The 16,636-nt window shown below is 36.0% G+C and overlaps 1 protein-coding gene across 3 annotated transcripts in view; it reads right to left on the bottom strand.

Annotated features, from left to right (window-relative positions):
- The window catches only part of LOC123566325 (ADAMTS-like protein 3), a 61,966-nt gene that overhangs the window by 10,581 nt on the left and 34,749 nt on the right, over positions 1–16,636 (bottom strand). Inside the window, exons 2-11 of one of the 3 annotated variants that reach the window (XM_045360301.2) lie at positions 9,579–9,749; positions 7,492–7,725; positions 6,333–6,491; positions 4,789–4,922; positions 4,136–4,340; positions 3,543–3,681; positions 2,818–2,914; positions 1,479–1,609; positions 766–870; positions 188–317 (exon numbers count right to left, since the gene is read on the bottom strand). In XM_045360301.2, the coding sequence (XP_045216236.2) occupies positions 188–317; positions 766–870; positions 1,479–1,609; positions 2,818–2,914; positions 3,543–3,681; positions 4,136–4,340; positions 4,789–4,922; positions 6,333–6,491; positions 7,492–7,725; positions 9,579–9,749 (1,505 nt within the window). Of the gene's footprint in view, positions 1–187; positions 318–765; positions 871–1,478; positions 1,610–2,817; positions 2,915–3,542; positions 3,682–4,135; positions 4,341–4,788; positions 4,923–6,328; positions 6,492–7,491; positions 7,726–9,578; positions 9,750–16,636 lie in introns of those variants that run through there. The other 2 variants (XM_045360300.2, XM_045360302.2) reach the window with 2 other exon arrangements.

A 16,636-nucleotide genomic window follows, 5' to 3' on the forward strand; every position in this document is an offset into this window, starting at 1 on the left:
TGTCTGATAATGTATAATGTATGTAAAATCCAACACCTTATTTTTTAAGCTTTTTAACTCTTTCAATGTTGCCACAATATTTAACACCACAGACAAATCGCAGTTGTACGTCAAAAGTAGTATTCGTTGTATAACTAAAATACTTTTAAAAGTTTGACCTAAATTCCATTTAGAGAAGCTGACTCACCTTTGTGGGCATGGTTTCACATTACATATTCGTCTTTCGGTTTGTACATGCGGGGCCTCGATGCAAAGAGAATCATCCACAATTGTTTGGTTTTCTTTCGTCTTACATTTCAGTATGGACTCTTGTATTCCTTTAAAGAGTTAAACGACAAAAAGTAAAGGTAAATCTTAAACAGATCATATTGTAACTTTCAAGACGATTGTCTGATAGTTTATAATAAAAGTTTAATATTGTAGAAACAGAAAACAGGCCCACAACTAATGACACAATTGATTCAGATTCTAAAATTAATATAAAAATGACTTGTGACCTAACCATTTAATTTATAAAAATGGCTGAAAACGGAACACACACGTTCTAAACAGTGGTTAATGTTAGAAAAACCAAGGCAGCGGACGACTGCAAAGGTTCTCACAGACATTTAATCATGATCAAATTAAGAAATGTTAAAATGTTTTGCAAAGTAATTAGAATGAGAGAAGGCAACGAAATTCCTAATGATGTTATGTACTACACAATGTTTGTCTGGCTTTTCGAAACAAAATTAGGTTCACTAAAAAACAAAAACATGGTTTTACCCCCTAGACAGGTATGACTACATTCCGTCATGCCATCAGGGACCCACTCGTACAGATCATAGCAGGGCTCGACCATACACGTCTCGTACTCAGCCGGCTTCGTCTCTGAATGTTAAAATTAGTTTTGGACAATAGTTATGTATGAACACACTGTTGTGTTTGTAAAGGAAAAAAAAAACATTTTCTATTTTATATGCAACCAGATGGATTGGTAAAAGCAGTTTTAGGCAGTATAAAGATCACATCGAACAAAGCTCCTCGACAAACATTATCTGCATTATATTACTCCGAATAAAGCTCCCAGAAGCGGGGTTTTTTTTTTCGAAGTTACCAGGTCAAACTAATTTTTTACCATATGATGATCAAATTAGTCAGTTCTTATAAACTTGAAGTGCTTAAATTGTGAATAGTCTAGAAGAGCACACTTGTCGAGCTAGATAAACATTGTAGTTGTTTAAGTCGTGACAACACTCAGTAAATTTTAGTAAAAGTAGCCGTTCCCAAACCTGGAGGACATTGGCTGATTTCGTTACATAAAACAACATATCTTTATATCTGAATAAAATGCACAATGGCCGTGCAAGATAAAGCTTCTAGTTGCTAATACCTAAACATGAAGCTGGTCAACTTTGATTAACCTTTAAAAGGTCTTTAAGTATAATACAGCTCGCTGTTATTATCTATTATTGCAGATTTAAAGAAGTTATACCTACCATTGCAATCCTCATCTGGAAGATCAGAAAAGTCATTAAGGTACCACAGAAACACCTGGCAACGAACATATCGAAACCTAACACCTTCTCCACACGAGGCACTGCACGAATCCCAGGTAGTCGTTACAAATCTGACAGGAAATTGTTTTCATATTAGAAGTTGAAGAGTGTCAGTGACATCTGTGAGATATTCTTCGAAAATTAGACAATGATGGCATAAGCTTAATAAATAAACCCATGAGAAAAACAGACACTAACAGGTGCTATATTTCATTTACTTATTATTCATACTATTGCAATCTAAGAAAAATTTCCAGTCGGAATCGTTTTAATGTTTTCTTTCTATTCCATTAATTCAACGGAGCCAGGACGTAAAGAAATTGAGTATTCATCTCTTCTACATAATCAAAACACAGCAGGAAGCTTGTTATACTGTAATTACAATACCATAAAATGAAAAAGGACAATACCTCGAAACTCTATTGAGATATAACTGAAGTTACTTCGAAACATAATTGAAACTCTCTTGAAATATAATGCAAGCTCTCTTTAAAGACGAAGAACATTAACTGAAGAAAATGAAAGTTGTTTAAGCCTTACAGAGTGTCCCGTAAAAACGAGTTACCATAAGAAACATGTTATACTAATTAGATTCTTCACTTTGATGTTCTAATTATCAATATAAACGCGATAAGACACAAAGTTTCATGACAAAAAGGTAATAATAACAATTAACGTCAATAACATCATACCCAGCTGATTATATGAGATTATAAGATGAAATAATGGTAGAGAAGTACGGAAGCTCCAACCTGACATGTGTGCGGTTTCTTTTATCTTGTGGCCAACAAATACTAGATAGTATTTCGTGGTGAAGAGATAACTAACTCGTGGCCACGAGATAAAATACGCTCACTTGTAACCTCAGAGCTTCCAAACAGAAGTCGTCAATTGTATTATTTTCCCAATAACAGTGAGGAGAAACAAGTTGAAAGATACCATTATCAAAAACCTATGACCAGCCTCCAAAAACCATTGGCTCAGAATATTGTTTTCGAACAAATGCAATTACCACAAGGTACCATTACATGGTGAAACAAATTTCAAATTAGTAGCAACGAGTTCAACATTTATTAAGGACTAGAAATATGCAAACGACAGAAAGCGATATTTTGCAAGCTTGACAGACACTTCATGGGAATGATCCTCCCTATCTTCTTATTATGGTAAACAGAAGTTCATTTCATTCGAACAGAAAAATGAATGAGCTTCCTATTCACCATATGTAAGAGCACTAACAGTAACAAAAGTGAACTGTTAAATGAGTAAATGTCATTACCGGGGTTCAAATAGGTCCTCCTTTGTGATTGCCTGATCTCCTTGAGGAATGTCGTCAGAAACTTTTAACTGGCCAACCTTTCTTTCCTGGATGTCTCCTTAATACAAGAAGTAAAACAAAGCGGTATTGTATATGTAAATGAAACTGTTTTAATGTCAAATTCACAGATTACAGAACATTTTAAGAGATCTTACACAATCTAGTAGTTCATATCCGTCCGAATTAGGATCGAGTACGTGATGCTTTAGCCCTTATCATGCCAGACACGACTGATTATGCCTTTGCGACCAGTGTAGAGCATGATCAGCCTTCACATCCATGCAGTCTGATCAAGATCTGCACTGTTCGCCATTCAGTCAGTATCTTTTTGGTAAGCACCCCTTTTAACAGTTAATTGAAATTTGGATAAGTTCATAGAAACTTAGCAGGGTAATGGTTAGAGTTAATCGAAGTATATACCGTATACTATGTAGAAACCCTTCTTTGCTTAAGATACTTTACGGTTTGAAAGGAATGGACAGGCAACCGTATGAACCTCTATACCAAGCAGTAACATCTATAAAAACTATCTTTTATTGTGTTCAAAGCTATGAAATCTGTTGGATAAGTTCAAGAGAACAATGAAAGATGTGATCGTATTGTTGGCTTTGTCGTAAACAAATTCCATATAAAAATGGAATTTAGCTAACAGTGAAGTGCTACAGTCAACAACTGATGGTACAGACCGTTAAGATCATAACAAGGTATTCCCGTTGTGCACTTCTTCTCTGTCCGTGGTTTGTCCTTAACATGGCAAAATTTCTCCCCGACATGCCGGCAGATTACCTCACGTGTCTGTACACCAGTTCCACAACTTACACTGCACTAAAATTAAAAGTGTGACACAGGTTTTGTTATATTTTTGTCATATCAAGCAGGTCGGACAATACAGCCTCAAGTAATCTAGCACTTAAAATACGAGTTTAAACATACACTGCAGTTTGTTGGATCAAGTGCGTGAAATCCTTTTCAGCTCAGCCATCTAGAGAAAGCTTTATGTCCTTGTATACCTCGTCCATACATAAAATGCCTAATTTACAATAAAGTACAGATAATATGTGACTGTGTATTTTAAATATTCAGGAAGATTAAATTGCGTGCCAGTTTTGGAATCTCGAGTTTTCGAGATTAAATCTGGACGGAATTTATTTGTTTCTCATCTTCTTTGCAGACAAGATACACGAGATAACGAAGCCAGATATACAGTGCAGAACAATAATTGAAAATTGAGTAACAAGACTTTTGTTGCAGTCACTCGGGTGTGTTCTGGCACACTTACCACAGACCACTCCCCCGCATACCACGTGGGACATATATATCCGTTGCATGATTTTCTCGAAGAAGGTCTGGTAGCGCTGTCACAGTCACTATCCCGCATCAACTGTTGTGTACCGTCCTCAAACGTCTTGATGCACGTGACTACACGCCATGACACTCCTCCACCACAATCACGTGTGCAGTTCTGCCAAGGACCAACGCGCCATCTGTAAAATAAATTATCAAGTGATAGCTATTTGGGGTTTTCTAAGTGTATGGGAGAGGCATTTTGATACACGGTTTCAGCAAGTAAGAAAACTGATTGAATCCACTCACGATGGGTCACATCACATAAAGTCCGGAATGTTACCGAGAAATTTCATTTTCTCTACATCTATATTAAAGTAACAGTACAAAATCACACAGAGTGAAATTACAGTTTGATAAAAACTCATATGTAAAATAGTCTGAGTATATACTATAATGATATGTAGTATGCTGCGATAAGAATATATTAGAACTTTCTATATAATTGAACATTTGCAAGGGGTTGGGTGAGGTTAACACGATTTTATGCGTCTGGATTTGTTTACATGAAATGAAACTCCGAAGATCACAAGAACAAGAAACAGAAAAAAACAAATTGTGTCAAAAAGAAAATTATCAAAACCTTACCCAGGTGGACATGACCCGGGTCTGCACGTTGTTCTCGTGTCTGTAGGTCGCTCTATACTATCGCAATGAATTGAGTCCATCACCCGGCCTTTGTAAGAATCAAAGCACAGAAGGCGTTTGTCTTTGACACCTGTCTTACAAAGCGAACAAAGTCATTTATTCATAAAATTTCAATCATGTTTTGGCAGGGTTTTTTTTTCTTCAAACAACGGTTTTGAATTCTGAAGCAGTTTTCCCATGAATGGTTAGGTTTATGAACTGTTGTAGGAAACTTACTGAACTAAAGATTTCAAACTACATGTATATAACATTCCAGAATGATAACAGATGGTAAATGGCTCGAAGAAATTTCCCTTCTTTGTTACACAATAGTGTTTGATGGCGCCCTTCTTCTCCGTAAACTTACCGTTATTTTCCCTACTTTTCAACACAAATATCTTTCATGTGATAGAAAAGAAAAATGCAAAGCTGTTAAAGAGCGAAACAGAGTTGTAATGCTTTGTAGATAAAAGTATTTCGATAAAAAGTTAACACATATGAACTTCTTACTGTGCTGAAATCGTACTCAAAACATGTCATCAACACCCTATTTACTTCACTTCAGACTTTTTAGACTATATCAACGTGATCTCAGTGAAAAGGAAAAATCGTTATTGCTTTTTATCATACTAATTAAAGACTTTATCTAAAATAATGATAGTCTGACAGCTTATCTGTAATCTCGTTGTATGGCTATATCATATTAAACAATCTGCACTAGACTAGACTAAATCAAATAAGCCGCGCCATGAGAAAACCAACATAATGGCTTTGCGACCAGCATGGATCCAGACCATCCGCGCAGTCTGGTCAGGATCCATGCTGTTCGCTTTCAAAGCTTATTGCAATTAGAGAAACCGTTAGCGAACAGCATGGATCCTGACCAGACTGCGTGGATGCGCAGGCTGGTCTGGATCCATGCTGGTAGCAAAGCCAATATGTTGGTTTCTCATGGCGCGGCTCAAATGGAGGCTGCTCATTCTATTATGAAGGTATTGTCACTTTTTCTTTGAAAAACGTTCAGTTCTGAAGGTGGTCGATGCTTGTCAGGAAAATATTTGAACGAAAGTTCACACTTATTTAAAACACTCCCTTAGAATTTGATATTAAAAACATCTTATTCATCCCCAGCATATTTATATCGTGTTTTAGTTAACCTGGTTGTCAACCAAAATAAACGCCGTGATTTTTATTTTTTTATCAGTGAGCTGTTTTTTTTTTTTTTTTTTTTTTGTTTTTTTTTCTCATTTGAATTGCAAGGAAAACCAGTATCTGGCTGATGCATGAACATGTTCAGCCCTTTAGTCTTTTTAGAACATTTCGTATGTTATTTGATACCATTCTGTAATATTTTTCATCGTTGTCATTAACTGTAGGCCGTCTCGCTGTTTTACCATTTTACCCCTTTTGGTCAGTTAACTGTTCTTCTGGTATTTAAAAAACAAATTAGATTTGATAAAGTAAAAAAATGTGCAATTCTTAACACAGAAACGTCTACTACCTACACCGCACGTGACAGAGCACGATCCGTATCCGGTTTGTATCCATCGGTACCGTTCCGATGACACGTGCTTGTTACTGGAGCACGTGCTATTATCACCCCCACATACTCCACAGGAGTCCTCGGTAACTTTGGAATGCAGAACATGATCACATCCTACTGGCTGAAAATTACAAACATGTACTATTAGAATCACGTTACGTGAAAATATCACGAACATCAATTTTGAATGAATTCGCATGAATTTTCACTTGCAGTTCATGTTATCTGGTTTTCGAGTTACCAGTCTGCATAAAAAAATACAAAATTTCCGCAAAACTTTAGCGCTGTTGCCTGTAATTATGTCGACGTGAAATTGCCAAGTTTGAAGAAATTTTACCATTAACGCGACGGCAATAATAGGGTTCCTTACTTACAGAACTCACTGTATTTATAGAATATGCCTATTCGAATGTACTTCTGTAAGTTTATAAATCGCTTTTATGTACAAAACTTCGCATGAAGAAGAAATCATTCGCTTTACAAAATAGTTTTGTTGATACGAAAGATGTTTGGAACGTTCGTTCCCAGTCATTGTGCTTCAGTTTCTAAATTTCAAGAAATCATGTAAAACATATTCCGCAAGAATTGCATATATACATAGACACTTCGTAGTTGGAACACTTGCTCCCAGTTAAGCCCCAGTTTATGTAGTTGGGAAGAGATGATTTTTCACAACTAGCTCAGATAAGCTCTACATCTTTTGTATGACTAGTGCCTGGGTCGGTATATACAATCCTGATAAAAAATGGTAGTGATTAGGGTTGAGGGGTTCAGTGTTCAACACCGCAAGTCTCTGTGCATTTATACAGATAGTACGAGGTGTACGAATGTCCAACTGATAGCTGACGTATATGGCAAAGTCCGTACGCGTAAATGTCTATGGGTGTCAATAAAATTATACTATGTTTCCAAAGTAGTACTTTAACTCGGTAATTGAAATTATGTCATTATAACAAATGTTTAATCGACATTTTGTCAAAACTTTCAAAAGAATGAGAAGAACTCTACTTACCAGTGCATGTAAGAAAATGTAGAGTGGATAGGAAACGGTATGTGTGTATACTTTGTAACTACTAGTATTTTCTATCACAAAACTGATAAAAAGGCAACCGTTGACTTACCACACATTTTCCATTTATACACATATTCAAGGTACTGTTGTAACATCGTGTTCCGTCCAGGACTTTAGGTGCCAATATGGCAATCATCTGAGTTCCCTCTGCAATACAGGACAACGCACATGGATGCACGGGATCGTGGTATGTGAGCCATTTAAACGTGTGACCAGAATAGGAGGCGTCATTATATGCAGCACATTGCTCCGACCGGAAGTCAGGTACACCGGACTTACAGGCCTGCAGGTAAATAATATTTTATTTATTTTTCTCTTTCATATTGTTATTAGTCGTATGTCTGTATAAAGTACAATTTTTTATATGTTAAAAGTTTAGGGGGATTTCTGAATTTTGAAATTTCAGCATCGCCAAATTATAGAATAAAAAAAAACAGCATATGTAATGGGAATATTATTCTAAAAATAAGATAGTCAATTCACTGATATATGCTTTGAATTCAAGAAAAGGACCCAATAAAAGCGCCAAACTTCTGCGCTGTTGAACGCCATTAAAAATAAATATTTCTAAAGAATGGTAACAATTATATTCGTTTTCATGCATTTGCATTTAGCGTCCCATTGCTGAAATTTCACATAACTACGTTATACAATGTTTTCAGAACTTTTTTTATAAAATCTTTTATTTCTTTATTTCTTTACAAATAGCTTTCTTTTCGTAAGAAGGGCAGCGTTTTGAGAATGTTTTATGTTCAGAACAGTACGTGACAGTACGGTGAAAAAATGTAGTTCGCAAAGAAGTTTGTTTACATTAATTATAATAAGTCTGTTTTATGTTTTATATTCTATTTTTATGTATTCATGAAAATCATTATGTTCATTTCTTAACAATAGTTGTCTCTCTTTGATTTAAATGCAAATGGCGATCTGCAAAAACTTTCTTATGGTGGACAAATAGAAGATAATGATTTAATTAACAAAAACATACTTATGTTTGTGTAACAAATTCCTGGAGTCCTTTTCCGAGTTTTAAGACGTATGTCAACAAAATGGTAATTCATATTTGTTTTATTAATGTTCAATTTCCGAACTTATAACACATCATCTTTCTTTCCTGTTGTTTGGTGGCATATTGCTAAACCCTAACCTTTTATCAGATTATATTAGTTTGCAATACATTATATATTTGATAATTTTTAATATAAATTGCATTGCGGCAATAATTTCTGTTGTATCAATAGCCGCCGGTTTCTTTTTGCCACGCCGGTATTTGGCAAATTCAGCCTATATAAATATGCGCTTCAGAAAAATGAAAGCCGTTTAAATTGTATTTATTAACCGAGTTCAAAGTTGGTATGGATTTATTTTTTATCAGTACTAATTTTTTGTAAATCTGTATGGAAAGTGGCATTTGCCATGGCAAAAATAATTTTGCCATGGCAAATCGGTCTTTTACCATGGGAAAATGATTTTGCCATGGCAAGAAATTTCGTCATTTTGCCATGGCAAATTATTTTCTAATTTTCGGAAAAATATATTTTCTCTATTTCTGGACATATGTACATGTAGAATTATAACTTTTTATACCTTTATCTCATTTTAAAATTTGCCATGGCAAAGAACTGCCATTGCAATTTTGCCATGGCAAGTCCACGGCAATTTTTTTTGTTGGGTTTAACGTCGCACCGACACAATTACAGGTCATATGGCGACTTTCCAGCTTTGATGGTGGAGGAAGACCCCAGGTGCCCCTCCGTGCATTATTTCATCACGAGCGGGCACCTGGGTAGAACCACCGATCTTCCGTAAGCCAGCTGGATGGCTTCCTCACATGAAGAATTCAACGCCCCGAGTTAGGCTCGAACCCACATCGATGAAGGGCAAGTGATTTAAGTCAGCGGCCTTAACCACTCGGCCACGGAGCCGCCCCCCCCCCCCCCCCCCCACGGCAAATATATTTGTCATGGCAAGTCCATTGCAAAAGTCGGTTATGACATTATTAATATATGCTCTCTCCTCCCTCCTCATCATCATCACCATCATCGTCATCATTCCACCAGGCTGTCCATCCACTCACCTACCCCACCTAACTATATTTATCTATCAATGCCATAAACAGCCATGCATTAAGCTTACTTTATTATTGCAGGTTGAGTAAAGAATTCCGGAACCAGTACATCTAAAATCCTGTGATCGCCGCCTGATACACCTCCGTGTTTGATACTTAGCCCCGCCATCACACGTTCGCGAGCACTCGCTCCAGGTACTCCATTTAGACCAATAACTTGCGGTTGTTTCGGACAATAACTGAAATATCAAATAGTACAATAATAAGCATACAGACGAGCGAGTTTTCAAGGCAGCTATAGGTAGTATATGTATATGTGGATGTTGCTCTAAACTCAGTCTGCACATTTAACAATAACGATGATATTTTAAACTGGGTGGCCCATCCCCGTACACACGGAGAAAAAGTCCTGATTCAGGTGACATTTTGCCTATATTTTCCTTATTACCATACGGATTTTCAAAAGATAAAGAGCGTCGAAGACAGCACAAAAAGTATGTAATCAGTCCTCAGTACATTTCTCATACACTTTGCCCAGCTGTGAAAGTGATTACGTTGTCTACACAGTTAGTCCACGAAAAGCAGATGGGCAAAGTGTTTGAGAAAAGTACAGAGAACTAATTGCAGACGTTTTGTGCGGAGGAAAGCACTCATTATGCTGTTTTCGATGCATTTTATTCAATGAAAATCTATCGCGGAATAAGGAAAATATAGGCAAAATGTTACCTGAATCGAGACGTTTTCTCTGTGTGTACGGTATTCAAAAATCATGTGAGCTGGCCGCCCTATTAAAGCAATGTACCCTCGGCCCCTTGAGAAATGAAAATGTATATATGCATTCCATAATGATAATATTCTGGACATTGACATGTTGTTTTTTTTCTTTCAAATCCCAGTCACGTGACAATGGCATTATAGTCTCCGTAATATTCATTTCGGCTTTGTTTTAATCCGTTCCGACTATTTTAGACAGTTTATACATCATTTATTTTAGGTCGATTGTGAAGGAAGTTCTACAACTTATATTAATCACTCTCTACACCTCATTCCTGATGGAATCCATCGCCACGAGGGTATGAGAAAAGAGGCCAGTTTCCCTTTTAAGCTGAGCTCCAAGCAAGGGAGCTACTGGTACCATTTTTCACGTCTTTGGTATGACGCGGCCGGGGATCGAACCCACAACCTCCCGCACTCGAAGCGGATGCTCTACCACTACATATATTTCCAAAATAATGTTCCTGTGGAATAGACAGAGGAAGCAGTAATTTTGATATTTTTAAAAAATCATAATTATGTAAAGTTAGTCCCACTTTTGACGACTCGGTATAATTTTGGTATTAAATTTCGTATGTATTGAAAACACGATAATCTACCACCATTTTTAAAGAGCTGTAAAAAGACTGGAATTTAATCTACACTTCATAAATATGTCAATCTACATTCCGCATTATATATTATGAAATCAAAAGTTTATCTAAAAAGCCATTTTGAATAACCACCATACTGTGAAGTATTTAAAAACTTTACGGATCGTGGAATATTGTATGGTGGAGGTTATCATGAAATGGATCTATGACATGTTTGCTCATTTTAATTTAATAATAAAAACGAAATGTAATAAGACCTCCGACATGTTTGTTCAATTCTATTCAGTGATAAAAAGGAAACTAGACCTTGTTATCTGACAATATATAAAAGTTTTCGAAAAGATGTGAAGAAACGCCATTTCAAAACTGATGTAGTCGGCGGTAAATATGAGCGAAATTTAAATGATATATCGTTTAATTTATTCTACGCAATTCCATGTTATATCACATAAGTGTTAGTAAAATCCTGAAAATTATAAACCCAGTTCGCATTATCTTAGTAAAAAGATGTAAAAGATGAAATTTGCGATAAGTAATTTTTCCTCAATATTTCGACCTGAATCGCCCCAAATTAGAATTACTTTGACAGCCCAATTAGCAAAGAACTCAAATAGAAGTAGTCAGGCTACGCTTCAAGTGGAAAAATCTGTTTGCACTTAACTTTGGCACATATCTCGATGTTTTTTTCTATCGTGAAACATTTATGATTTAATCAAGGTATTTTTCTTATCAGTTATTGAAGTGATTGAAACAGTTTTATCGCAAGATGAATTATGGAATTCTAAACATAGAACTTAATTATTTATGACAAAAATACGCATCAAAGAGTTACAGCTTATAATTTTGACAACTCTTAACATTTTGTCAAAATCACTTTTCTTTATTACGGAAGCGAGATAGTTAGGAATATATGTTTAGGCAAAGTGCAAATTTGTAAAAACTTTTCTTTACTTGATCATATATAGGAAAATTGGACTGAGCTAAGATTTCTAGTAGGAAAATACTATCAATAAAATAGTAAAATATTTATTGGCTCTCCACAAAAATCCATCTTCAGAACATGGTGTAGTCTAGTGGTCAAAAGAGTTGGTCTAGCATGGAATAGTCGCCAAATTAAACAACGATGTGTGTAAATGTTATCTCTCTTCGAGATAAATCAAGCTTTAAATTTTCGATACTACGAGAGTCAAGCGACGATCTTATAGTTAGAAATAAAGATTTTTGCAATTTCATTTTTGTCACAAATTTGTGAAAGCAAACTCTAATAATGAAAATAATGAAAAAAGAGCTAATTTTTTATGAAGTCACGATTATCAATATTGCTTTAACTACCTCAAATTGTTTATGTAATGACAAAAAAGACATTGCACAACAAAACTTTTAAGGAAATAAACATGTTGGAAAGACGAATAGACAAATTTATCCAATAAGAAAAGTTTGCTTTTAAGAAAACACTTAACCTTAAGCCTGCGGGCGGCAAGTGATCCTGCCTTTGCGACCAGTGACGGATGTGCAGGCTGATCTTGGTCTGCACTGTTCGCTATTCAGTCAGTAAATTTTCAGTGAACATCCCTTTGATGAACAAGTGGTACTGCCCAAATTGAATGATGGAACAGTCCATTTTAGAAAAATTTAGCAGGCTAAAGGTTAAACAGGTTTCGCCTTTTATCTATAATGTTTTGTTTCAATAATATATAAAGTATAGTCAATAATATATTATATAGATTTGCAATGTGTTCACCTGTTAACGGATCTACGTATCAATTTTCTACCACTAAGATAAGAAGATCCCCCATTTGGTTTGCAAGGAAATATTACTTAGACCACAGTGCAATAATACAAAATAATATAACTGCAGCGCTTGTCGCCGCCACCCATCCCGAACGATCTGTACCTTTGAGAAACTTATCTTTCGAAAACCAAATTATTGCAATTAAAAACAAACAATGTATATCAAACATGTATATTGGATAGTTTCTTTTGCTGTACCCAAGCTGTCAATGCGAATTCTGTTTTGAAAAAGTGTGTCTCTACATGGATTTAGTTTACTTCACAATCTGATGGTAAAGTATTAGTGTCATGCACATGATAACTACTTTACATTGACACATATACTGTGAAGATTAAATTTCAGCATGCGATCTTTCAACAATTATTGAAATCAGTAAATGCTTTAAAATTTAAGTAAATGATGTGGATAAATACTATGGATGAATCGTGGATAGCACTCAATGGAGGTCGTTTTACTCCTGATCAATATGCCTTAATTTCGCACATAATTTCTCACATTACAAAATTTCGATTTCGGTTATGTTATGTTCTCTATAACGATTGACAGAAGGCAATATGTCATCAGGTATTTGTCTTTCATCTCTGATTTATACTGATTTTCAGGAACCGCTAAGTACTGTTGAAGCACATAATACATGCTAGAAAATATAGGAAAGGAAGTAGTTAATATAAATTTTACAAAACAAAAGAATTTATGGATAATTCTCATGCTGAGAACTTTATTCAAAGACCACGCCTTTCTGTTTTCAGGTTTGTTGTTAGAATTCTATTATTCTGGGCTTCCCTATGTGTTTTCTTTCAAACCAGATTAACTGCATTGTTTATAGTTTAATTAACAATATGTATGAAACTGCAAATGCTCATTTCCGAACTCGAGATATTTCTCATCAGAAGTCTGCCAAATAGTAAACGAATTAAAAGAGGCCAGTGTTTTCAAGTTCATGTGTAGTTGTAAAAGTAATTGTAAACGCGTGTATCCAGATTCTACGGAAGCTTATAGTTGGCATCTGAATGTTACCTTAATGTCGCCTTAATGCCGAATGATTTAAGTCAAGTTGCTATAATAGGAGGCAGTATATCGACTTACATATGTCGACATATTCTCTTGCTGTCTTGTCTCGTGATGATAAACCAGTATGATAGACTTGAAGTCCGTTATTGAATCTGTCACGTGTGTTCAATTTAAAGTTAGTCTGTTTCTATTTATTCAACAGTTCGGGTTCCGTAAATTTTCGATTGGCGTCCGACAATCAAAAAACGTCTTCAAAAAAGTACAGGCATGTACAAAGTTATTACCGATGCATAGTTATATTTAAGATTGTCTGTCAATGATTATTTCAAAAGAACCATGGCATTACATGGAATGTTATCATCCATTGATGTTGAAAATTGGGAAATTTTTATTATAAATGGATATCATTTATATAAATTTTCTGCCTCTTACATGTGAAAATTCCCTTACTTTGTTTACAGCGGGTTATCTAAACAAAGTCATGATGGCCCTAAATCGCTCACCTGAATTACACTGCTTGCTTGAACAGTTTTGGAAGATAATTATGAAAGCAAAATGTCTGTGAAATTATTTTGAAATGATATATTTGTACAATCTTAATAAGGGTCATCAGTTTCTGACAATGAGATTTTTAAGGTTCAGCTTTATGCATACAGTTGACCACTCCCCCTGGTGGCCATGTTTTGACGAATAAGAATAATTTGAACATTCTTCATTAAGAGCCACTAAAAGTAACACATGTGTACAATTATTTTAAAATCGGGAAAGCAGTTTCATACAAGAAGATATTTAAAAGGTTGCACTGTATACATATAAGGAAAAGAAACCACGCCCTCTGGCGGCCATATTTTTTGACTGATCGGAATAAAACGAACAATATTGGTAGAGGATCACACAAGGACTACTTGTGTGAAATTATATTAAAATCAGGCCAGCAGTTTCATTCAAAAAGATTTTGTAAAGTTTCCACTTTCCATATATAGGGAAAAGTGACCACGCCCTCTGGTGGCCATGTTTTTGAAGAATCAGGATAATCTTAACAATCTGGATAAAGAATTACATTAGGAAAAATTACGTGAAATAACTTCAAAATCGGACCAGCGGTTAAGGAGGAGATTTCGAATGAATTGCTTTCTATCTCTGGGGGCCATTAGGAGCCACCAAGCGGAACCGTTGAAACAAACTACTTTAGAAGGGGACCACCCAAGGAACATATAGGCTAAGTTTCATCAACTTCCACATATGGTTTCAGAGGAGATGTTGTTTACAGAAAAGTGTGGACGGACGCCGGCCGGTGAGCGATCACAATAGCTCACCCGAGCACGAAGTGAGCTAAAAACTATTTAACAATACCAAATGTCAAATACGTATTATTATTCAGGCGACGTTGATTTTTATTATAGCATTCAAGGGATTGAAATGTCAATTTTTAGAGCAGTACTGCACATCAAGGTGTAACCTTTTAACTAAATTGCCTGCTGTTCCTTTAAAACCTTTGAATCGTGAAATAATTTCCTACGTTCTAAAACATAGTTGCGGATTTAGTTATGGAATAGGTATTTAAATTATGCGTCTTTTTGCAATAATCTCGTAAAATGCAATAGAGCACCGAGATTGATTGAATAAATGCACATAGAGTGATATCGTTTATGAGATATTTACAACGTTTCAAACAATTTACGTCTTCAATGACTCAGCAAGATAGGTCTCGTATAATCGTTCGTAACAGCGGTCTTTAAGTGCATTGAAGGGTTCGTATTTTGACACGTTTTCATAATTTCTTGCCAATTAGGTTTTGGCAGTACCTTTTTGTAACGTATATGTTGTTGTGTTGTATATCGTTGTTGCTACACCTCAACTTAACCCAATCCCTCCTGCTTTCATGGTTACAAATTGTACCACATTGATAGGCAATTAAAACTCGCTTTTAAATCATTTTAATTATTCTAACTTAAAGAGTTAATTTCAAGTTGGCCTGCACTCCTGTGGTTGGTATTCTTTGTTTTCGGTGCCCTGATTTTCTATTGTTTGTCAGATTTGTTGTGGCTGGCTAACTTTGCAGAAGTTTGTTTGCTTTGTGATCGGCCTGCATTGATGTGGGGGCGGCTTGCATTGCTATGAGTGGTTTGCTTGGTTGTGGTTAGCTTGATTTCCTTTGACAGGACAGGTTATTTTTGTTATGATTGGCTTACTTTGTTATAGGTAGCTACTGGTACTTTATTGTGGATGGCATGCTTTGATTCGGGTGGATTGCTTTCTTTTGGCTGGTTCGCTTTGTTGTAGGTGGCCAGGTGTAATATGGTTGGTCTGCTTTGCTGTGGCTAGCCTGCTTTGCTATGACTGGCCTGGTTTGTTGTAGTTGACCTGATTTGCTATGAATGGTCTGGTTTGTTGTGGTTGGCCTGTTCTGCTATGATTGATCTGTTTTCTGCTTTGCTGCGATGGACCTGCTCTGAAGAAGCTGGTCTGTTTAACTGTGGTTGGCCTGTTTTTCTGTGGTTTGACTGCTTTGCTGTGGTTGACCTGCTGTGTTGCGGCTGTCCTGTTTTTCTGTGGTATTCCTGTTCTGCCTAGGTTGACTTGCTTTGTTGTGGTTGGCCTGTTTTGATGTGAGTGACATGCTTTACTGAGGATGGAAGTTTTACTGAGTAGTCCGCTTTGCTGAGATTAGCCTGTATTGTTGTTGGTGACATGCTTTGCTGTGGTTAGCATGTTTTGTTGTAATTAGTCTGGTTTGCCGTGGGTTACATCCTATACTGTGGATGTTCATCTTTGCTGAGGTTGGACTGTTTCGTCGAGAGTAACATTGCATGGTGCGGCTGATCTGTTGTTTTTCTGTGTTTGATATGATTTATTGTGGGTGCAATGCTTTACTGCCTGAGTCATGCTTTACTTTGGTTATCCTGCGTTATTGAGAATGGTCTGCCTGGTTGCGTTTGGCCTGCTTTGTTGCGTT

This window comes from Mercenaria mercenaria, chromosome 8, assembly GCF_021730395.1.
Source record: "Mercenaria mercenaria strain notata chromosome 8, MADL_Memer_1, whole genome shotgun sequence".
Classification (NCBI taxonomy): domain Eukaryota; kingdom Metazoa; phylum Mollusca; class Bivalvia; order Venerida; family Veneridae; genus Mercenaria; species Mercenaria mercenaria.